This window comes from Tetrahymena thermophila (assembly GCF_000189635.1).
Source record: "Tetrahymena thermophila SB210 genomic scaffold scf_8254803, whole genome shotgun sequence".
Classification (NCBI taxonomy): Eukaryota; Ciliophora; class Oligohymenophorea; order Hymenostomatida; family Tetrahymenidae; genus Tetrahymena; species Tetrahymena thermophila.
In genome coordinates, this window is record NW_002476559.1 from 1,930,905 (window position 1) to 1,954,886 (window position 23,982).

Consider the following 23,982-nt stretch of genomic DNA (forward strand, 5'->3'; position numbering starts at 1 on the left):
GTTAATATGGTTTTTTTAAATAAATAAATTTATTTTTGAAAAATCATTTCTTTGAATTTATTAAAATAAAATAAATTTGGTTTGATATCCTAAAAATAAATGAATGAATGAATGATATGAAATTAAAAATATAAAATAAGTTTGATTGAACTTTAAATAAATTCTATAAATATAAAATATTTTTTAGTTGATGTAGTTTTTTTAATTCATTCTAACTGAGAATTAAAAAATTATTTTTGTGTAAAATGTAATAATTTTTTTTATTGAACATAATTGAATTTATTTATTTATTTATTTATCTACTTATTTATCATGCATTGTTCTTATTCTTTCGATGACCTAAAAATATTAAACTAAATCTATATTTAATATAAAAGTGCATATATTATTTATTTGTTCCTTAAAATTGTAAAATGGACTGTGAAGACTAACATTAATCAAGTTAAAATAGCAACTGTGATGATCTTAAAAGCAAATAAGAATAGTTTTTATAAAATGTGGAGAGCAAAGCTGTAAAAATTGGAGAAAATAGAGATATTTTATATGTTTAAAATATTTTCACTATATTATAACACGCAGACTTGCCTTTTAAGTTGACAGAAAAAGAAGATATAATCAAAGATATTTACGAGGGTGGATTTAAAGTATGGGAATGTACAATTGATCTTCTAAGCTACTTGCACAAGAATAACTTTGACTTCCAAGGAAAAACTGTAATGGACCTTGGCTGTGGACATGGACTTTTGGGAATATATGCTATGCAGCAAGGAGCTAAGCAAGTCCTTTTTTAAGATTACAATTATGAAGTGCTCAGCATTGCTGTGAGACTTAATATTATATTAAACAAAGTGCCAAATGTGTAAGAAAGACTCATTTATCTCTCAGGCGAATGGAATAACTTAGAAAACAAGATAGCTTAGTAAATAAACGAAGTTGGCTTCTTGGAAAACAAAATTGTTTAATACGAAAACTAATTTGACATATTAATGCTTTCTGAAGTTATATACAATCAAGCAAACTATGAAAAAGTTACAAATTTAATATACAAATTAATGAAGCCCAATGGAATCTGTTTGTTAGCTAATAAGCTTTATTACTTTGGAGTAGGAGGGTCCATGCCTGAATTTAAATAGTATTTGCAAACAAACCATAGCGGTAAATTGCAACTAGAATCTCTTGAAATAGTAAACAACAAAAAAGGAAACAAAAGAGAAATAGTAGTAGTCCGCAAATTATGAGTGTAAATAATAAAATGTAAAATCAATATTATTCCATGTGTGTGTAGTTGTTATAGTAGAATTTAGAATTAATTAATTATAAATTAACATTAAAATTGCTTATAAATTGATCAGTTTACAAGAAGGTAAAAATAAAAAACCTAAATTAATTTAGTAGAAATCAGAAGATACATTTAAATAAGATAGGATGAATATATTTGCTTTATATTGTCAATAATCCTTTCTCAATTTTTATATTTTATAATTCAATAAAAAAATCATAAACTCAAAAAAATTATACATAAAAAAAGAAACAAAAAAATATTTATTTAAATAAATAATTAAAATAAGGACCTTTAGCCTGGACTGCATAATTCATTTATGCATTCCATTTTTCAAGTCCAAAAGAAATCCACTCTTGTTTAGAGATGAAACTTCTTCATAGTTTTTTCTTCAGACGGAGAGCGATACATTTATTCATTCCAACCAACTTACAAAAAATAAATTATAAAAAAATAAAATAACATTTCTAATTCTTTTTCATATATAAAGCATAATTAATTTTTAACATAAAAAATTAAACAATTCATTGTTTTAATAACACAGTTTGCAATACAAATTTTAAATAAACATATTACAAAATTAATACAAATTTAAATGTTAGATTATAGCATGCACAAAAAAGATAGATAGATGATTTATTACAATTTTAATGATAAATAAAATTTATTGTTTTATGATCTGCTGCAAATCAATGCAAGTAGGTAGATCTAAAATTTATTTGGCAAATTTACAAAAAATTTATTTAATTTAAAAGAAATAAATAAATAAAGAGATAAATAGATATTAAATATTCAATCAAATATATACAAATATTATACAAAACATGACTATTCATTTCTTTAATATTTACTTCATGAATATTTATAAGAGTTTATCTTCCTTTTTTCAACATCTAATTTGAAATTCAACTGCAAAATCATTATATTTTAAAATTATTCATTTTTAATAATGAAATGTCAATAAAATATTTATTGAATTAATTATATGTGTGATTCAATTATTTTATGTGAGATTCAATAATTTTAAGAAGTGTTTTTTAAAATTCAAATGATTAAAAAAAATAAAAATTATTGGTAAAATTTATTGTTAGACACAAATACTATTTATTTCTAGAACTACAAATGATTTAATCGTTTGTCTTTAGTCATTCAATATAATAATTATTTCTTTTTACTTTAAATAAAAAAAATATTATCATAATGTTGTAAAATTTATTTTAAAATTTCAAATAAATTAAAAGATCTAAAAGTTTGAAATAAATATGCATTTATATTTTTGATATTATACTAAACTAAAAAGATTAAGTTATAATTGATTTGTGGTATTATTCCTTAAAAATAGAATGATTTTACAATTAAATAGCAAGATTTTAAGTTTGAAATAAATATTCATTTTTTGTATTTTTGATAATATGCTAAAATAATAAGATTAAGTTATAATTGATTTTTGGTTTTAAAAATAGAATGATTTTAAAATTAAATTATTAGATATAAAGTTTGAAATAAATATGCATTTATATTTTTGATATTATGCTAAAATAATAAGATTAAGTTATAATTTATTTGTGGTTTTATTCCTTAAAAACAGAATGATTTACAATTAAATTACAAGATATAAAGTTTGAAATAAATGTTAATTTTTTATATTTTTGATATTATGCTAAATAAGAAGATTAAAATTTAATTGATTTGTGATTTTCTTATTAAAAAGTTCAATGATTTTACAATTAAAATGAAGTTTGAAATAAATTAACATTTATATTTTAGATGATTTGTTAAATTAATTAGTAGGTTAAGATATAATTAATTGATTTGTTGTTTTATTATTAAAAAATAGAATGAATTTGCAATTAAATTACAAGATATAAAGTTTGAAATAAATATATATATATGCATTTATATTTTTGATATTATGTATTCTAAATAAGAGATAGATTAAGATTTAACTGATTTGTTTGTTTGTTTGTGGTTTTATTATTTATTTATAATTTATTTTATATAATTCAATACATTTTTTAATCAATAACTAACTTAGTATTTTAAAATCAAATATCATCATCATCATGGTTCTCTGATGATTTTGTTTCAGAGACTGTTTTTTTGACGGTGTTAAAGATATTTTAGAATACCATCAGCTCCTAAACTTTGGTTTTAAGCTTTTGCTTGCTCTTTTCTAGTTATTCGTTTAGCTTTTTAATAATTTCTTCACAATTTGAATGGTCTTAAGCTATTAATTTAAGCTTGGAAATCTCTTATTCTTAGTTTTGAATTTTTTCTTACATAGTTTGAATTAATTTTTCATCATATTTAGAAGCTTAATTTTTATAGATTTCAAGTTCTTACTTCAAGTCTGTAATTATTTACTCCTTTTTATTAATTTATTTTTCTAATCTTTCTAGATCATCATTTTTTTCTAGCAAAGTTATTTGTAGAGAAGACATAATGTTATTATTTTCAATGAATTTTTGCTCCAAATCAGTTTACTTTGATTTTAAAAATTCTATTTCATTTTGTTGGCTTTAAATAGTTGTTTTCTTTTATTCAAGTTGTGATTTAAGTGATTCTATTTCATCTTATTTTACACTTAATTCTTGCTAATGAGCCATTTTCATAGATTCAATATCTTCCATAATCTTAGCTATTCTTATATTTATTTAAGAAATCTCATCTTATTTTTCTTTAATATGTTATTCATGGAGTTGGTTAATTTAAACTTTTTCTTGTTCGAACAAGTTTCTTAAATTTTATCTTTCTTATTCGTTTTCATGATTTTATTAAACAAGTCTTTGATTTAATTCATCAATTTTTTATTGCATTTCTTGATTCAAAATTCTTTTCTCTTCTTCAAACTGCATTTGCAATTAAGCTTTCTGCTTTTCCAATTAAACTAAAAGCTCTTAAATTCTTTATTCAAGAACTTAAATTTCTTAATTTTTATCTTAAATTGCACGATTGTGCTAATCTATCAAAACCTGCTTTTCCTGTTCATGTTACTACTTCAATTCTTAAGCCATTTAAGTCATTTACTAATTAAGCGATTCGATTTCTTTCTATAATCTTTAAGCTGTTTAATTGTGTTGCTAAATCAATTCAGATTTTTATTGTTCATAATCAGACTTGAGTTGCATCTTCTCTACTTCTTGTTGCTAATTCAAGGTCAAAATCTTAGTTTCGTGAAGCTGCTTTTCAAGAATTAACTTTTAATTAGCATCTTCTAATTGCTAAGTTAATTCTGTAATGCTTTATTCATATTCTTTAGTTTGAGTTCTGAGCTCATCAAATACCAAGTTATCTCTTTCATATATCTTTTGTATTTCTTCTTTGTGTTCTTGATTATTTTGTGTGAGTTTTCTCTACAAATTATCAATTATCTCTTGCAAGCTTCTCAATTTGTCTTCCTCTTTTTCTACTTTTTCTTTATTTTAACTAGAAAACTCATTTAAGATAGCCTGATTCTTTTATAGTTTCTCAATATTTATTGTCTACTCTTCTTTAAGCATTTAAATTTCAGTTTTAAAAGTTAAAATCTCCAAGGTCATTTGCTCTATAGTTGCTTTTAATTCCTTTATTTCTACTTTTTGCGCATTATCTGCATTTTATTCTTATTCCAACAAAGAGCAATTCTTTGCTTCTATTTCTTGTATTTCATTCATCAGCATAGCCTTATCTCTAACAGATTAAACAAGAATTTCTTCCTTTTCACTTACTAATTGCAATTCTACTTCTTACTTCTCTTAATATAGCTCCTCATAAGCCTATTTAGCTTCGTTGAGTAAAGCTTTATATTCTTCTACTAATTTTTTGTAAGGATTGGAAGATGTATTCTGAGTTAGCAAATTGATCTCGTTCTACAAAGATTGTACTTCCTATTCATGGAATGCTTTTTATTACTCCATAAGTTGATTTTTTTACTCAATCTCCTTTTTCAGCTTTTCATTCTCAGATGTGAGTGTTTGTCTTTCTATTTATAAATCTTTAATAAGCAGCTCTGTCTAACCTTAAGCTGATTGTCTTGATCTTTTGACAGCCTCTTCAGGTTCATCTTGATAATTTTAAATGACTTCTTGGTTATGCTCTTAATTGGAGAGACGATTTGATGACTCAACATTATCAAAGTTTTATAGAGTTGGTAATTTTACGCCTTATGTGTATTTTTATTATTGTTGATGATTTTCATTGTCTTTTTAGTAATTGTCTTAATGGCGATTGCTTTAAGGACTTGTATCCTCATCATCATCGTTTTCAGCATGGAATCCAATAGTAGACTCATTCTAAAAGTTGCTGTTTCCAATCAGTAAATTAAAATTAGGACTCATCATTAATTCTTCATAGTTCTATTAAAACTATGCAGTATGAAGCTTATGCTCTTACAAATTTTATTTATTATTTGTATTAACTTCTTCCCTATAAAAATTAATTAAATATTTATAAGAATATGCATTAAAAATAAATAAATAAAATAAGGTTACTTATGATGAGAAGTGCTCTTAGACATATTGCTACCCTCTTATGTAGGATAATTGATAACTCTTTCAGATATATTTTTAAACTCAATAATTCTGCAAAAGTAATTATAAACTGTGTCATAGTTTGCTGATGATATTTCTTTTATGTGCTAAATGTTGTCTAAAATCATAACGATTAGTAGGTTTTCAACTTTTTTGAACTAAGTTTAAAAAAGATAAATTAATTATTTTTTACTAAACTTTAAAGAAATTGATTTTACGTTTTGTGTTTTAATCATGAGATCAAGAGCTTCAAAGGAAAACTCAAAGCTGAGGACATTGATAAAAAAGGAAGAAAGCATGTCGATAGAGAATTTTTTTAAAAAGTTAGTAACATGTTATATTTGTTAGTCATTTAATTCATGATTAGCTTTAATGACACTCTAAAAGAAAGCAATTTATGCTACTTGTTCTTTTTAGTCTTGTTGTGACTTGAAATTCATGAATTCAACTATATATTTTGGCAAGACATTTTCATAAAGATGAGTAAAAATAGCATAAGCTACAGCTTCTGAAGAAAAGCATAGCAAATACATAATAAAAACATCTATTTTGATAGGAGTCTTTTCCCACTTGTAATGGAAGGCTAACTTGTTAATAATTCTACAAAGAGTAATTTATATCTCCTCAAAGCTAATTCCTTTTGTAGAATAGTAAAGGTGAGTTAAAAATGAGTAATTCACCTTTGAAAGCATGAATCCTTTATAATTAACATCAGTTTGCTTTACTAACTACTTTTCATAAACTTATTAGTATTTCTTCTCTATACTCTCAATAGTGTTTGCTTCTTCAGGGTTGGTGCTATTTTCATTTTGGCTTTTATTATAAAAGTTAAAAAAGATTTTAAAAATGTTTCATCTTGTTTATTTTTATAAGTTTAAATATAGATATAAGTTAATCAATTTATAATTTTAGAGTAGCTTTCAATAGTTAATTAAAGTAGTATTTTCTTAAGTTTTTTTATTGGTTAATTTCAATTTAAAGAAATTAATTACTTGATAAGGTTTAATGTCTTAATCCATTAAATTGCTACTGGAGAATTCTAACAAAATCCTACTACCTATATATCGTTTTATTTTTAATATAGATTTATTCATTATACTTGTTAAATAAAAATTTATATAATTATTTTCTTGCTTGATAACTCACGTAGAGAATAATCAAGAAAATATTCACGAAATCTAAAACGAAATCCAAATTAATTATTTACTTTGCTTTTGTAATTTTCTGCATAATTCTTCAATTCTTAACTACATACTTGACATATCTTTTTCCTGTCATTTTCAAATATTTTTTTGCTCTTTACATAAACTATCTGTTGATAATTAAAAAAATCAAATCATTTGCATATAGGAAGATTTATTATGAAGAAACATAGAAATCAAATAAATTTTTTGTCGTTAAAAATAAGTCAAAAATATACCTTTTGCTTTTCCAATAGACAATCATTGCATGTGCTTCTATGGCATTTGTAGCACTTGGATTCCCTGAGGAATAAACCAAATTTTCTGCAGCAAGTTGTGCAGCTCTTTATCTATCCAAAGCTATTTTCAAAAAGATGCTAAGCTATTGTAGCTTTGTCTAAATTTTATGTATTCTTTCCCATGATCTATTTAAATTCTGCTTATTTAAGATTTTTTTTGATCTGTTTTGTGTGCTTTTGTGACTTATTAGAGCTAACTAACAAAAATATTGATTATTTATTTATTTATTTTCAATGAAATTCAATGTAATTCTTCAGCTTTTTTTTCTAATTATTTATTATTTTTATAGAAGTATCTTTCTTTGGTTTTGTTCAAATTTAATTAAGTCTGATTGATTGATTTATATTCATTCTAAACATAAAAACTTTGATAAGAGCCACATTAAAAATAATTAATCAAAAATATCTCAATTAATCAATCAAAAAAAACAAAACAAAATCTTCTGATTAAAATTTGTTTGGACGGACAACCAACAATATAGGAAAACAATTATTTTCTCACTTTAAATCTTAAAGAAAAACAAAAAGTCATCAAAATTATCAGAATTAATTCACTATCCTTTGGATATATTTAAAACTATAACCTTTTTATCTTTCACATTAGAATTTAGAATAATTTGAATCTTTCTTCAATTTTAACCAAAATTCTCATAAACATCTTTTCTTACTTAATTATTTACTTTCCAACCATTTAAAAAATTAAACTATAAATTTATAATTTTTAAAAAGAAAATCTTATTTAATTAATTAAAAATATTTATTCTATTTATTTTTAAACACTTTCTTGTATATTTATTATTTATACTATCACACCCATAATTTTGTAATTAAATATTTCTTCAAAATAAATTGTGTGTTTTTTAAATATTTAATTAATTTGTAAGCAATTAAAAAGTATCTATTTAATAAAATAATTAACTAATGAAATTCTCAATTTTTGCTGTACAAAACCTTACTATTAAAAAAATGGGATTCATATCTTTAATTTTTATTTGAAGATAATTCTGAAAAAGTTTAATATTATTATAGCATTTTTGTTAAATAATTTGCATATCTTGCACCAATTTATTTCGTAATAATTAGCTAATTAGATAAAAAATCAGTAAACTTATTTCAAAGGAAAAGTATTTTATCCAATTAGATTGCTTATTTAACTATTTATTCAATTTTTTTAGATTAAATTTGTTTGCGATAAAAAGATAATAAGAAAAATCAATGTTATTAATTTACAAAATTGTTAAAATTAGAGCTTAAAAAAATATTAATTAATTTATTTTTCATTATTTGGTTGATTTATGGGAGAAAATATGTTAACTATTAATTTAGTTTATTACCTTTTTAAATACCACTCTATTTAAAATTATGATATTATCCATAAAAAAGCAATCACAAATAAATTATTTGCTCTAAATTATTATTATCTGCGTTTACAATTTTTTAAATGATTATTCATAAATAAAAAATTAAATCGATTATTTATTTCTTATCTAATATCAAAAAATACCTTATAATTTTCGAATGAGGTAACCTCTACTTTTAAAAAATCATCAAATTTAAACATATTTAAAAATTGAAAATTATATTAAATCTTTACATTTTAAAATTAAAAATAAAAAAATAATAGGTATTTCTTATAATAATTTATTTATTTATTTATTTATTAATGCAGTAAAAAATTAATTAATTTCATTGATAAATATAATAATAATAGATTGATAGGTAGGTATATATATATGTATTCATATATTTAAGTTTACATTTTATAAGTTATTTATTTATTTATTTGAAGATAAAAGATAAATTTATTTATTTATTTTTGTAGAAGCTATTAAATTAAATATCCTGTTAATTTTTATATTATTTTTCTGAGAGGAATTCATTCACATTGTATTTATTATTATTTATTTTTTATTAGAATATTTTTTTAATAACTTTTTCAAATTAAAAATAGTTATTTTTGTTGTTTAGATTGAGAAAAGTTAGTGATATTAATTTATCATCCATCTATCATGAATTAATTATCTTCTTTCAATCATCGTCTATGTTATCTTCTTCAACGTTTGTGACTGTAGTTTTTACTGAGTTGAATACAGACAAGTATTTATTGAGTTCGTTTTGCAATCTGTTAACCTTGCTTTTGAGTTTTTCGATGATCTTTTCATGTTCTTCGCATCTGTTGGTTAGCTTTTCTTGCAATTAGATGATTATTTATTCTTTTTCATGGATAATTAAGATTTTGGTTTCTACTTCCTTTGTAATTTCTATTATTTTTTATTCAATGACCATCTTTTCTTATTGTAAAAGGTTATAGCTTTGGTGAAGTTGGTTGTATTAGTTTTGTTATTCTTAGAGCTATGTTTAATAGGATTCGGTTAAGTGTTGAATATTATCATTCAGCTACTTTATTGTTTGCTCATGGGAAACAATAATGAGGGTCTTCTACTCAACTACTTATCTAACTTCAACTAATGTAATTTCTAGAATTCTGATTTACTCTTTTAAGTGAATAATTTCAGTCTTTCCTTCTTCTATAAGTTACTAGCTTGTTTATTCTTAAAGCAATAATTGATTTCTAAGTTCAACTATTTGTTATTCTTTGTGTTAATAAATTCTTTCGTAATTTTCCATCTTTTCTTTGTCTTCTAAAACTTGTTATTCAAGCTATTCGATTGTTTTAGATTTTTCAGTGATGACTGTTTGCAATTCTTAGTTACTTTGAGTTACACTTTATATTTGCTCACCCAATTAAGCGATTTGTTCATTTAATTGAACGATCTTCTCAGTCATTTGGATGACTTATTGGTTCAATGAGACTTCTCTCAAGCGAGATTCTTCAAGCTAGGTTCTTAAGTTGATAATTGTTTGCTCATTTTCTTATATTTGTATTTTGAATTCTTCAAATATAATGTTGTTGTTTTTAACAGTCAAGTCCATCAAAGTCTTGTGTTCTTAAACGAGAGAGGAGTTGGTCTAGCGCATGGATTCAAGGTTAGATTAAAGTTCCTTTATTTGAGTCTCAATTGTGGCAGAGTATGAAGATGATTATTCTGACTTCTGAACTAATTCTTTTTTCAAAGATTATTCAGTCTACTTTAGAGTTTGAACTTCTGTTTACATTACCTAGATTTGGCTGACTTAAGATTAAATTAAAACTTCTTTTTCTTAAATGGTTTTTTCTAATGCAATGATTTTCTAAACATATTCACTGCTTACAGTAGATTTCATTTCTTCTTATTAGAATATCTTTTGTTAGAATTCAGACACTTCTTGCTTCAAGATAGCAGTTTCACGTAAGTGGTTGACAATAAGTTGCTCTTTTTCTTAAAGCAATTACTGTTCAAGAGAGACTTTCTCTTATCTCTATTCTTCAATCTTTTATTGTAGAGATTAGAGTTCTTTCCATAATTATTCGATACAAGCATTGTTATGAGGGTGTTGAACTGAAGACTTTTAGTTCTTTTCCATCATTAATACCTTTTCTTGAGTCAAGGCCAAAGTGTTAGATAAATTTTGACACTCAACAGTCTTTTATTGCAATTAAGATTGAAGTTAAACTCTAATTTGTTCAATCTCCTCATTATTTTGAGAGCCGGAAATAGTTGATTGCTAGTTAGCGACATAATTTTCAAATTCAATGGATTTTTGATGCAATTAGGTTCTCAATTCTTCAATTTGTAAGTTAAAATTGCTTTCCTATTAGCTTTGAGATTTTATTAAATTTTCACATTCAATATTCTTTTAAGTCAACATATACAATAGATGCTCAACTTATTGTTATTATTCGCTTTGAACTTAATTGATATTGGCATTAGTATTAGCAGTAGGGGTCTCCTAAGATCCTTAAATTTAAGAGCTAGCAAACTAGGAACTGACTAAAGATTAAGTTCTGATTGTTTGGACTTCAATTTAAAGTGTTTGTAATTCAGTTCTAGTGATTTATAGTTCATTCTATTAAACTAGAATTTATTGCTTGTATTCCTTGATCTAATTTTCTTATTTGATAAGCTATCTCTAGTAAGTAGCTATTTCAGACTTAAGAAGTTCTTCTCTCTTTTTGAATTCTTCATTAAGTTCTTCAGCTACATCGATATCTAAATCATGCTAAGCATTTTAAGATTATAAATCTTTTTCTACTTAATTATAGTATACAGAGCTCTTGTATTGCTAAACTTCGATTTATTATGTTTCTCCTTCATCGTCATCAGATTCAGTGACATCACCTCCATTTACAGTACTGGGTTATCTTTCAGCTTTCATAGCTGGAACTTGAGCATTTTAACCATTCTCAACAGGAGCAGGAGGATAATTTCCGTTCAAAGTGGCTCTTTCTTCGTTATTGGCCTAACTTGTAGTAATTTGAGTAAAATCGCCAGTAGTTGTTGAATTCATCACCATAGAGCTTAAGTATAAAAAGGATATTTTTAATAAATATGAAAATAAATAAATTCCTTTTAAATGAAGGAAAATAAATTATTTTTTACTTGCTTTGCTTGAACATTTTTGATTCTGCAGTTTCAGTTCTGTTGCCTTCAAAAGTCTTTTCTCCTTTGTACTTTTCTTTTAAATCACTGATTGAAGTGTTACGAATTAAGTGGATAAGAATTCTCTAATGTTGTTAATTGTCTGTAAATATGCAATCATCTCTCAAATAAGTTTGATGATATCTAATGAGCATGATAAATATTCTCTCTACTTCCATGTACTTTTTATATAAAAAGTAATTAGATAAACATTAAAGTAAAATAAAATAAATTTGTGGTATTTAAGACAAGCAAGCTCAAGTTGGTAAAATAAAAAGATTTATTTTGATTTAATACAAAAAAACCAATAGTTGAGATAAAAACAAACAAATTATTGTAAATTTATAAATAATTTGAATGGCTAGAGAAAGATTAATAATTAATTAATTAATTAATTATTCCTCTCAAAAATTTTATAAAAAGATTTTCTGATGACGCGAAGATTTGATTTGTTATAAAAACATAAGAATTATAAATAGCTTTAGTTTGCATTCTAACAGTAAAGATACTTTAATCAGATGATCAAAAAAAAAGAAAAATTTAAATTTATAAATAATTAGTTAATTAAAGTATCGAAGAGCAGCATTTATTTTATTTTCTCATTTTTTTTCATTTGAATCATTTAATTAATTTTATAAATTAGTTTATGATAATTTGAGTAATATCCTAGTCATTTACATTCATTACATTTTGGAGGGAAACAAAATCAAGAAAAAATAACAATTTTGAATGAATTTACAGTGTTTTTGGTGATCATGTCATCGATGGAAGTGAAGAAGCATTCGAAGCTGAGAATGTCAACATAAAAGGCGGAAAGCATGTCAAAACCTATGAATTGAATAAATCTTGAAATTTGCTTTTGGGAGAAGTCATCAATTTAGTATTGACTTATCAAGTAGTTCAAAATCTTTTGAATCTTTGTTTGTTAGTTCTAAGAAAGACTTCTTTCCGAAGGGGAAGGAGCTTCACTCATGTATTCAATAGCATAGCTTGGGATGTAGTTTGTATAGATTTCGATGAGGATGTGGTAGGCAAGAGCTTCAGAAGTGAGGAACAAAACAAAGTAGGCTATCAAGTGGAATTTATTAGGTAGAGTCTTCCATTAGAATCTGAAAGCTAATTTATTCAATAAGCTTACTAAAATCTTGGAGACTTCTGCATCAGTCAACTTTCCTTGAGTTTAAAATGCAAATTGCTTGAAAGAATAACTCAATTGCTACTTCATTTGAGTAATGTCTATGTTTGAAATTAAGCCCTTAGATTGAGATTTCTTATAAGTCTCTTCCAAATCTTAGATTTCACTATGACTTTCTGTAGTGCTATTTTTACATAAAAATCATATAAAAACATTTCAAATCCAAATTATATTAAGAGCTATTATCACAAGCTCAGCTATTTCTAAATTTAAAATAAACATTTTTTTTTTACGTGATTAAGTTCAAACTTTGAAGCCATCTAAGAGAAATCTAACTAACAGAGCCATATTATAGGTTGTTCTAATTTTAAGTAAAAATTAAATTCAAAAATCTATCTAAGAGTTAAATGAGGATAAATAATTTTAAATGAATAAATAAATAAAATGAAAGAATCTGCTTACTTCTTTACGAAGCTTCTTTTAGAACTTGCTTTCTGCCTTGCAAGGAGAACAAACTCTGTGCTTTTGATTAGGAGCTTAATCGTATCCTACAATCTATTAATAAATTTAAATAATGAAATTACATTTGTTTATTGGAAATACTTAAAAAAAACAAAATGAATTTTAGCAATCTAATCTGCTTTTGGTTTTTAAATGAGTTGAGTTTGAAAATTTTGATCTTAGAGTTCATTGAATATTTGAATTTTCTTGTTAATAGTTAAATTATTTTACAATAAGCTTTTTAGGAGAGCATTCGCTGCAAACAGGTCTTAGACAACGCTTACAAATATGTTCTCTCAAGAAGAGTTCAAACTTCTTGTTGCAAATAGAACATTTTTTGGCAACGCCTCTTGCTGCCTTAACGAGCTATTAAGAAACTGGCTAGTACATCTTATCTTTTCTTTTTCAAATCTAAATTAGCCCTTTTGCTTTTTAATATTAGTTTTTTAATTTTTGTTTTTATTATTTAAAGTTTTTAATTTTACGAACAATCAAATCTGAGGTTTTTTTTGTTTGTTAAAAAGAGGGAATCAATAAAAAAATACATTAATTAGTATATTAACAAATATGAAAAGACTCAAATATCTGCTTAATTAGCATAGATCTTTTGAGAATTAATCTTTTTATTAATTGAATAATACAAATAATATAATCCACAAGATTAAATTTGATAAAGCAAAAATTCTATCTAAAGCTGACAAACAATCTTTGTAGAAGCTTTTAGAAAGTTTTTATATATTTAATCAGAAAAAATAATGAAAAAGCTAAATTAAATAAATAATTTATTTATTTATTTATTAATAATATTAAATTTTTAATGTTTACTAAAACTTACATTAAAAATTTCCATTACAATTTCGAATCCAAAAGTAAATTAAATTTTTATTTTTTTTTTATCTATTTGCATAATTACTTGATAATCTTTGTGATTTCGAATATTTTTGAAGCTTTTGGGATAGTATGACTTAATTACCTAAAACAAACAAACAAACAAATGAGAAGAATTTATTTTATTTTGACACTCCCAAGAATTCAATCATAAAAAATATTCACACTCATCAAAAAGTATTTATTTGTAAAAAAGATATTCTCATCAGGTTTCATTGAAATTTTAAAAACAAAAATAGATTCTTACTTTATCTTTGAAATATTTTGTTAAAAATGTCAAAATAATAATTTATTTTAGTGACTTTGATTAATTTTTAAAGGTAGAAAGCAAAATTTAATTTTTTTTTTGTATTTTGATGAGCTTTATCCATTTTATTTATATTGTATGTTAAATATTCTATTGAGAAAGTATTATTTTATTGAATAAAAAGTATTGAAAATTAAGTTTCTACTTTATTTATCAAATCAATTATTAATTAATTTTTGATTTTCATGTAAAGATCTTTACAGACAGATACATATAAATTGAGAAAATTTTGAAATAAAAGTTTTTACTTAATTACTTTTTAACAATAATCAAAGAAGATTAAATAAATAAACTAAATAAATTGAGAAAATTTTTGAATAAAAGTTTTACTTAAATATTATTTAATAGTAATCAATAAGATTAAGTTTTTAACTTTAATTTTATCCTTTCACTTTTAATCAATTAAATGTTTTGTTAATTTATTACAATAAAATACAAAGCTCCTAAAGTATATATTTGATTTAAGGGGGTTGTGAAATTAGTATTAAATTTATCTAGCACAATAAAATTAATTTTTACTATTTTTATTTAAATTTATTTTTGAAGTTTTTTCTTGCGATTAATTAGTAAGTATTTACAGTATGTATTTTGTTTAAATTCATAAATAAATATGTTTATTTTTATTTTTAGAGTTTAAAAGTTTAATTAACTTTTTAAAATATTGATTGTTGAGTTTCTTTGAAGTATTTAAAGTTAAAACTAATTAATATGAATTTTATTTAATATATAATAAAGAAGGATTTTATTTTTCAAAATATATTGCACTCACCTCCTGTGCATGTGGTATTATGGTCTCTAGCTAAGTTAGGATCATTAGATGGTCTTACTCTGTTGGGGATGGTGAATTCTGGCAGATCAGATGAAATAGATCTTCTATCAAAATCACTAGATTATGAGTTGGATCTATACAAAGTATTTTACTGGTATTATGAATTTTTTTGATTTTAATCTACAATATGAGAGATTTCAATTTTATTGGATAGTAGAAGTTATTCCATTTCTTAATGCTACTCTTAAATTTCTCTGAATTGAATGCTTACTTTTTCTATCTTTTTTAAGTATTGCTTGATTTTTTCGTTTCTGTCATCTAACTCTTTTTTGAAGTTCAAAGCAAACATTTATATAATATTTACGAGTTCTATTTTAGATTATGAAACTTCTTTTAAATCGTCTATTTTGTCTCTTACTTATTCAAAGCGATTCATGTCAATTTAGCGCATTTCTAAGAGCTTTTCCTCAAAACTTTCAAAGTCAATCAGAGCTTCTTTCAACTTCTGAATTTCTGTTTTCATTTATTCGTTGTCAGATTTTTTAAGTTAGAGTTCAGTTTCTAATTCTTTGATTGATTTTCTGTTTTCTTCAAGAAGTTTTTTCATCTCAGTATTAATTTTTTAAACTTAATTAAATTGGTGCAGACTCTCTTTTAATTCCTTGTTTTTATTTTCTAGAGATTTAACTTGAAGTTATAATTCTATTTATTTAGAGTTAGCACTTGCAGGTCCTCTGGGTGAAATGAATTCATTAGTTTCTCTGTTGCTTAGAGCCATCATATTTAATTTTGGAATGTGTGTTGGTGATACATTTAAGCTGTGGCTAGATTCTGCTTCATGAATTGATTAAGAGGAATAAGAATTTCTGAATGCCTGGTAATTACTAATTTCTTAATCTAAATCATTTGCAGACTTAATGCTGTTTTAAAGTGTTAATTTAAGCTATCTAATTTCTTATTCATATTAATTTTTTTAATTGTTGATTAAAATTATTTCTTCATTTAGCTTCTAAATTTGTTGCTATTATTATTTGAGAACTCCTTCATCTTTTTAATGTTGAATTTCTTCAGGGTTCTTGATTTCTGTGAGTTTTTATTTCAGCTGAGCTGACTCTTTTTCTAAAGCTATAATTTTATTGGTGCTTTCTTTCTTTTCATTGTTCATAGAATCAATCTAGGCTTACAACTGATTAATTTAGGTCAAGCTTTAGTTTATTTTATCTTCCTTTTAATTCACTTCTGATTACAAAGACTATATTTCCTAGTTATGCTCTTATTCAAGTTGATCTTTTTATTGTTTAAGCAATTATTCGTGGAGAATTTCTTGTTGCTTTAGTTTACTTTCCATTTGCTTTATTTCTTATTAAAACTTTTGTTCAATAGAAGAAATATCCGCGCTGTGTTTGGCTTGTAATTATTATATATCGTTTTCAAATCTTGATTACACCTATGTCATTTATTGTTCATATTGCTTGATACGTTGCTATTGAATTTCTTCGTTTTTTTAGGAAATTTGGCTTTAATTTTCATAAAAAGCACTTAAAGTTAAATTTTTTTAATCAAGTTTCTCTTTCCATTCTTTTTCTTTGTTTAAGAAACTTTATTCCCTTTCTTCATTTATTTATATTTACTTTTCTAAATCAGCCTTGTGAGAAGAATACAAATTCTTGTATTCTTCAATTTTACTCTTTGCTTAGACCAATTAAACGTTTGCAGCATTAATTAAAACTACCTTGGAATCTAACTCTGTCTACATTTTTTACATCTATATTTCATGATTTTTATTAATTTCTTCTATTTATTTTTCCCTATTTAATTCTTTTTCTTCAAATTCCTATTACTTCTGCTTTGTCTGCAAATCTAATTGTTGCTTTTCTTCTTCCAAGCTAAGTATTTATTATTTTAAATTGTTTTTTTCTTCTTCCAAGCTAACAAACTATTAATTTAATTCTTCAAAGCTAGATATTTTTTTTGACAGTTCTTCTTAAATCTGATTAATTTTTACTTTGATTTGTTTATCTTATTCACTCAATTAAGAATTCAATGTTTCTTTTTCTTGTACATATCTTGCTTCAATATTTTTTACATTCAAAATATTTTCTTCTAATAAACTAGATATTTTTTCATCATTTTGCTTATTAATTGATTCAATTTAAGCCTTATTTTCAGCAATTGTATTCTCAAGCTATCTACAAATCTTTTAATGCTCTTACTCTTAGTTCTTTTTTTACTTTTCTTTTTCTTGCAGTTCCTACTAGACTAAACTCAACTAGCTTTACAAAGCTATAAATTAAGTCTCCTTACCTTATAACTAACTTTCTAATTAAGATTTTTCATCATTAAATTACTTTGTTAATTTTTCTTTTTCATTTTCAAACTGCTTTTTCTAATTTATCACATCTTCTTCGTGTTTTTTGATCATAGAATGAATAGATTCACCCTTCTAATTCAATTATTCCTTCATTTCAGTAACCTCTTTCTCTCTTTCTTATTTTTAGCTTTCTAATTTTAAATTCAATTCGTTGCATTTCTCACTCAACTCTTTGTTTTATTTCTAATACTGCTCCTTGATTTACTCAATCTATTCTTACAATTCTTTTCCTGAATTTGCTTCTAAAGTTTCTCTAAGCTTAATTTCATGCTATTCTTTTTGCTAGCTGATTTGATTTTCAAACTCTTCCTTCTCTTTTTAAGATTATTTTTTCATATTAGCTAATACTTCCTTATTCTTTTCCCTTTCCTATGAAAGAACCAACTCTAAAGATGAAAACTCAGACTTCTGTTTGACCATTTATTCTTCCAAAGCTGATTTTACCTATTAAATTTCAGCTAAGCTCTTTTCTAGCTCTCCAATTTTTTCTTTTCTTTTATCTGATTGAGTTTCAATCTCTTTTATTTTTTCACCAAGAGATGCTATCTCCTACTTGAGCAAGGCTTACTTTTCGTTTTCTGCTAGCTACAAAGCTGAAAAGCTGCTTTCATGTTCTTGAATTTTTTCTTCAAGAATTTTTAACTACTTTTTCAAATCTTTTTCTTACTCTTCAACTTGTTATAAATTCATAGCTTTTTTATTTAATTCATTTTCCATTTTCTTGTTTTAGCAAGACAAGTTTTCAATTTAAATTTCAAGTTCTTTTTACTTTTTATTTTACTCTTTGAGTGCTGCGATTTCAAGTAGTAAGCCCTCCACTTAAGAACCAAAAGCAGTTATTTTAGAATTCTAATCGTTAATTAAATCTGAGGAGGACATCTATAGTTTTTTAATTTACTGTTCAGATTAAGCAAGCTTTTCAGATTCAGACTTCAATTTACTTTCTAAAGATAAAATACTAGCCTACAATTAGCTGTTCTAATTAGTTAAATTCTTTTTTTCTTCACTCTTAGTCTACTCTAATTTAGACATTTTTTCATTAACTTCTTTTATCTATTCATTAAAATTATTTTCTTTAATATCCCATTGCTTTTACTTTTCTGTCAAAAGAACCTCATAATTTTCTCTTTCTTTTTGAATAGCTTCCTCGTGATTCCTCACCAATTCTATTTCTTTTGAACTCTTTTCTGAAAGTATTTTTTTTAACTCTTCGACTTTTTCAACCATTTCAGTGAGCTTAATTTTTTCACTTTCTTAGATTTTTCTTACATCAATCAATTAACTCTCTTTAATCTTTAGCTATTCTTCCATGTTACTTAAAATCAAAATATGGCCTTTCTCCTTCTATTCTAATGCCAAAGATATTTTTTCTTTTTCATTTTTCATATTCTCGTACAATCTGTTAATTTCTTCTTCTTTTTAGCTACTGCTGGTTTACTAATTATGAATTTGACTCTCATTAAGTTCTATTTATTTCTTATAATTCTCTATTTACTGATTGAAATCATTAATTTAATTTAAATAATTATTCTTGTCTTATTCCATTTAATCTTTGACAGTTTTTTCTTTTTCTTCAGCCATGCTAATTTGCTATTTTAAATGCTAAAATTCTTGATTTTTAGCTTAAATTTCATTTTAATACTTTTATAACTCTTGTTCTTAAAACTCACTTTTACTCTTCAAGCTTTGCAATTGAGTTTTTAATTCATTTATTTCTTTATCGAAATTCTCATTTTGCTATTTTACTTTTGCATTAAGGACTTCCTCTCTCTCTTAAGATTAAAGCAAAGTCTATTCAAGCTTACTAAGATCATTTAAAAAATTTTGCTATTATTCCTGATTAATTTTAAATTGATTTTCTGCTATTTCAAAATTGTACTCACCATCTGCAGATTCTCCAATCAGCTCTTTAGCCTAATAGCTTTTGGGAGATAACTCAAAAGTATTGCTTTTTAGCTAACTAAGCTCTTTTTCTTTATGTTCCAACTACTCTCTGAGCTTTTCTATTTCACTAATAGAATCTAATCTAACTATACTCCTGTAAATTAAAAAAATTCTATTCAAAATAAACCTTGTTAAAAATCTACTTACCCACTTCTTTTATTTATCTTTTAAGAAATATCTTTCAATTAGCTCTCATAATCCTTCTTAATCTTTTTGATTTCCATGATTTTTGTGTTTCTTAGTATGGCATATTTAGTGTCTATTTTTGGGTCTTTGATGGAATTCAAATTGTATTTAATTAGCGCAAGGAATGACTTTTCCCATTCTTCAAACTATTTATTTATACGAGAAATATTTTCTTTAGATTAACATAAATTTTTTCAAATAAAAAGTTGTTCAATCTTGTAAATTGACAAAAATCCACAATAATATTTAAATAAAAGCCAACTTTTGTAGCGCTCATCATTTCTTCGAATGTATGGTAGAAAGTCTAGAAAGTAACATCATTAATCATCATAGTTGAAATCATCTCTCTACCTTCGTTAAGAATAAATGCATTAACTGCTTTTGTTTCGACATCATTGAAATTGAAGGTATCTCTAATACAAACAATCAGAACCTGTCTAGCAGAATTCCAAATTTCGCTCTCAATCAAATTATCATCAGAGCTATTTGTGAGGTACTCAAGAGCATACTCTGGCAGCATTCTTTCATATAAATGGCAAATTATATGAAAAGCAACAAAGTCAGAGCAAAAAGACAACAAATAAAAAATTAAGTGGTCTAATTTAGGTGGAACAAACTTCCAACCTAACTTTTCAGCTAGCTTTTAAATAATATTCTTGATAAACAAGTCTAATTTTTCTTCTCCTTCCTTAATGCAAATATAATGAATAAACTCTAAATGCGAATAATTCAAATCCCTTCTAAACTAATTGTAAGAAAAAGGTACAGCAATATTCTTCGCTTACTAATTTTCAAATTGAACTCTTAAATACTGCAAATCCTAGATCTTGTTCTTCTCACTATATTTCAATATGATAATTTTTATATTTAAAAATAGAATATTCAAAAAAATAATAATCAGGTTATTTATTTATAAATCTTTCTATCTATCTATATATCAATCAATAAATCAATCTTTTAATTAGCTTAAAGCAATTATTTATTATTAAACTTTCTTTAAAAACCTATCACAAATCTTTTAAACTTCAATTTGCTCTGAATTAATTTAAATTAAATTATTTCTAAAAATGAATTAATTTTTTTAATTTCATCTGATAAGCTTTTGACAGTATTCTATTTTAAATTCCTGCTCACATTAGGTATTTTGGTAATATTTCTGTTATCTTTACCTTATGAAATACCCTAATGAGATTCCTCTTTTTTGTGGAACACTTTTTATAAACTATCACTCTAATGATGTAAATGCTAATTGATTAAACAATTACCTAATTAAATCCAGACTTTAACACCACTTAACTGCAATCTCGCTATCGTGTCCAAAGCTTAAATTATTCTAAATTTTGTATTTACACAAAAATATATTTTTATATTGTTTTTCTCAAAAATCTAATTAATACTTTCATTCTAAGTTCACTCTAAAAATCGCTTTCTTCTTTACAAAATTTGCAAATTCTATGTGCAACATTTGGCTTTACTTCATAACCTATTATCTTATTATATAAAAAAAAACCATCCATAAAATAACTAAAATTTTCAATCAATCTAAATAAATACTTTTGATTTCGATTTAGAGCAATCATCACAAACAGCTCTAGTGCATCTTTTGCACTAATGTTCCTTCATAAATGTACCAAACTTTTTCTAGCATATCTAACATGCTGTAACCTATCCCCTTTTGACAGCAGTAGCGCCTGTTGACCCTGCTACTGTGCTACTACTAGTAGATCCAGTTAAAGTTGATTGCCTATTTTCCTTCCTCATTTTAATCTTTAATATTCAATCTTGTTTTTAATATTAATTTATAATTCTACAAGTTATTTAGTTTGTTAATTAATAAGAATATGTGTTATGTATTTGTATTATATTTTAAGAAGATTATCTATCTAATTAATTAAACAAAGAAACAATACTTTTGTTATCAATGCAGAAACAACTAATAGAAAAACAAATAAACAAAAAAAAGCAGAAATAATGAAAATATAAAATTAAGGATATTTGTGATTGCCTATTTTTTATCACAAATTATTTATTATCAGAAAACACGAAAAATTTATTTAATATTACCATTAAAAGAGTAGATCTATTAAATAAAAGATTATTAACTCATAAATCTTTTACATAAAGCAATTTTCTGAGTATAAAACAATCTAGTAAGCTTCAAAAAAAGAAAAAGAAGATATTTACTAAGATAAATTAATAATTTCAGTCTTAATCTATGTTTATCTATTTAATTATTCTTTATGAGTGACTGCAAGGTCATTTACAAAAATAAAACTCGTAATGAACAATCAATTAAAGAATGTAATTAAATTAAATTAATTTTTAATTTATTGAGAATAAACACTTTTATTTGCAAAAAACATTCACTTAACCTCTGGTTGATTATTTAATCAAATATATTAACAATATAAGCATATAACATTAATATCTGCTTACTTATTTTCTTATATATTAATTTAAAAGATTAATTTTTCACAACTCCTTCAATTTTCTCATTTTTCTTGAAATTAATTTGTTTTATATAAAAAACTATTTTATCTTATATTTTACAATAAAAAATAAAATTTAATTCTAATAAGCTATCTATTTGACATATTTATTAGTAAATTAATTAATTTACTTTTATTACATTTTTTTATTTCAAACTTACATTTTAACTTAGCAATTTAAATTTTAAAAGAAGATTAATAAAGAAATAAATAAACAAATATTGCTATTCTATGATAATTATTTCTGTAGTAGGAAATAAATATTGAGTAGAATAATAAATATTATTTAAAAAATTAAGGAAAATTTAAAATAATAAAAAAGGTATCGAAAGAGGTTTAGAACCTGAACTAAGAAAAAAATAAGTAAAAAATGTTTAATAAATAAAAAATTAATAAAAATGTAGGGGTTGTAATTTGTAACCCCTAAAATTCCTTAATATGATGAATGATATTTAAAATGAAAATTTAACTGGAAAATTTAAGCTTAGCATTTATGTAATTTAATAAGACATAGTAATACACTAGCAATTATTAAAAGCTTTGATAGTTTTTGGTGAAAACTCATGGCTAATTTTTTAAAAAATTAATTTATATAAGTAAATTTAATTTTTGAATTTTCTTATATTTAATAAAATTTTATTTACTTACCAAAATATGATTATCATAAACTTAAAAATAATACTAAATCTATCTATCTATCTATCTATCAATCAATATTTATTTTAAATTATCCAATTACAAAAATAAGAATAATAATACATATTATATAATATTTAAATATTTTATATTTATTCAAACTTTTTATTTCATTCCGCGAGTTATTGAAATAAAAAAAGTATTTCTAAGGTAACTAATCTTTTTAATTTACAAAAGTTTCTTTTTACTTTCAATTTTTTTGGTTTATTAATTACTAATAATTGTGAATTCCTAAAAAATAAATAGAATTAAATTTTTATATTAAAAATTATATTTTAAATTAATAAATAAAAAAAACATTTGAAGAATAAAAAAGGAAAAATGATGAATTAAATAAAAAGCAGTTATATTGTTTTAAATTCAATTTTATAATTAAAAATATCAAATTTCAAAATAAGTAAACTGTTTTTACTCAAGAATAAGTTCCAAAGTTGAGAGATTTGTGCAATTTGCTAAAGCAGAGCCTAAACCTAATACACATTCATCAGTAATTAAATAGCAACTTTTTAAATTTTGAAGAAAAAATATATTATTAATTAGAAGGAAAAAATGAAGAAAAAATATGAAAAAATAAGAAATAAACTAATTATAAAATAAGCAAAAACTGAAAATGAAAAAATGAGTTAGTTAAATTAATAAGCATATAATAAAAAAAGCACAAAAATAATAAAAAAGAAAAAGTTAAATAAATCAAATAAAAAACTATAAAATAAATTAAATTAATTTTTATATTTAAAAATATTACACTCCAAAAAAAATAAATTAGTTTTACTTAAGATAAAGTATCAAATTTTTGAGATTAGCTTAATTTGTTAAAGCAAAGCATAAGCCTGATACACCTTCATCACCAATTTAATTGTTACTTTATATATATTGAAGAAAAATTAAATAATTAATTTTTTAATTAGA

General features: G+C 23.7%; 5 protein-coding genes across 5 annotated transcripts in view; 1 reads left to right on the forward strand and 4 right to left on the reverse strand. All coding sequences in view use genetic code 6, as the record gives it.

Moving 5' to 3' along the window:
• Positions 1 to 413: 413 nt before the first annotated feature.
• On the forward strand, positions 414 to 1,238 carry TTHERM_00019660 (methyltransferase domain protein; the record flags this gene model as incomplete). Its single annotated transcript, XM_001008448.1, has 1 exon — positions 414 to 1,238. The coding sequence occupies one exon, from the start codon at positions 414 to 416 to the stop codon at positions 1,236 to 1,238; it is 825 nt and encodes a 274-aa protein (XP_001008448.1).
• Positions 1,239 to 3,324: 2,086 nt separating this feature from the next.
• On the reverse strand, positions 3,325 to 7,390 carry TTHERM_00019670 (hypothetical protein; the record flags this gene model as incomplete). Its single annotated transcript, XM_001008449.2, has 6 exons — positions 3,325 to 5,683; positions 5,749 to 5,945; positions 6,006 to 6,600; positions 6,780 to 6,844; positions 6,995 to 7,099; positions 7,208 to 7,390. The coding sequence occupies 6 exons, from the start codon at positions 7,388 to 7,390 to the stop codon at positions 3,325 to 3,327; spliced, it is 3,504 nt and encodes a 1,167-aa protein (XP_001008449.2).
• Positions 7,391 to 9,295: 1,905 nt separating this feature from the next.
• On the reverse strand, positions 9,296 to 13,813 carry TTHERM_00019680 (FYVE zinc finger protein; the record flags this gene model as incomplete). Its single annotated transcript, XM_001008450.3, has 6 exons — positions 9,296 to 11,666; positions 11,749 to 11,969; positions 12,527 to 13,106; positions 13,216 to 13,283; positions 13,385 to 13,477; positions 13,655 to 13,813. 6 exons carry the CDS (start codon positions 13,811 to 13,813, stop codon positions 9,296 to 9,298), a joined length of 3,492 nt encoding a protein of 1,163 aa, XP_001008450.2.
• Positions 13,814 to 15,367: 1,554 nt separating this feature from the next.
• On the reverse strand, positions 15,368 to 21,649 carry TTHERM_00019700 (hypothetical protein; the record flags this gene model as incomplete). Its single annotated transcript, XM_001008452.1, has 6 exons — positions 15,368 to 19,796; positions 19,850 to 20,034; positions 20,151 to 20,727; positions 21,154 to 21,221; positions 21,286 to 21,378; positions 21,443 to 21,649. 6 exons carry the CDS (start codon positions 21,647 to 21,649, stop codon positions 15,368 to 15,370), a joined length of 5,559 nt encoding a protein of 1,852 aa, XP_001008452.1.
• A 1,534-nt stretch (positions 21,650 to 23,183) lies between these two features.
• The window catches only part of TTHERM_000019704 (cyclic nucleotide-binding domain protein), a gene marked incomplete at both ends in the record, with an annotated part of 5,279 nt that continues 4,480 nt past the window's right edge, over positions 23,184 to 23,982 (reverse strand). Inside the window, 3 exons of the mRNA XM_012795713.1 lie at positions 23,184 to 23,304; positions 23,486 to 23,575; positions 23,846 to 23,935. Of these exons, the coding sequence (XP_012651167.1) occupies positions 23,184 to 23,304; positions 23,486 to 23,575; positions 23,846 to 23,935 (301 nt within the window). The remainder of the gene's footprint in view (positions 23,305 to 23,485; positions 23,576 to 23,845; positions 23,936 to 23,982) is intronic.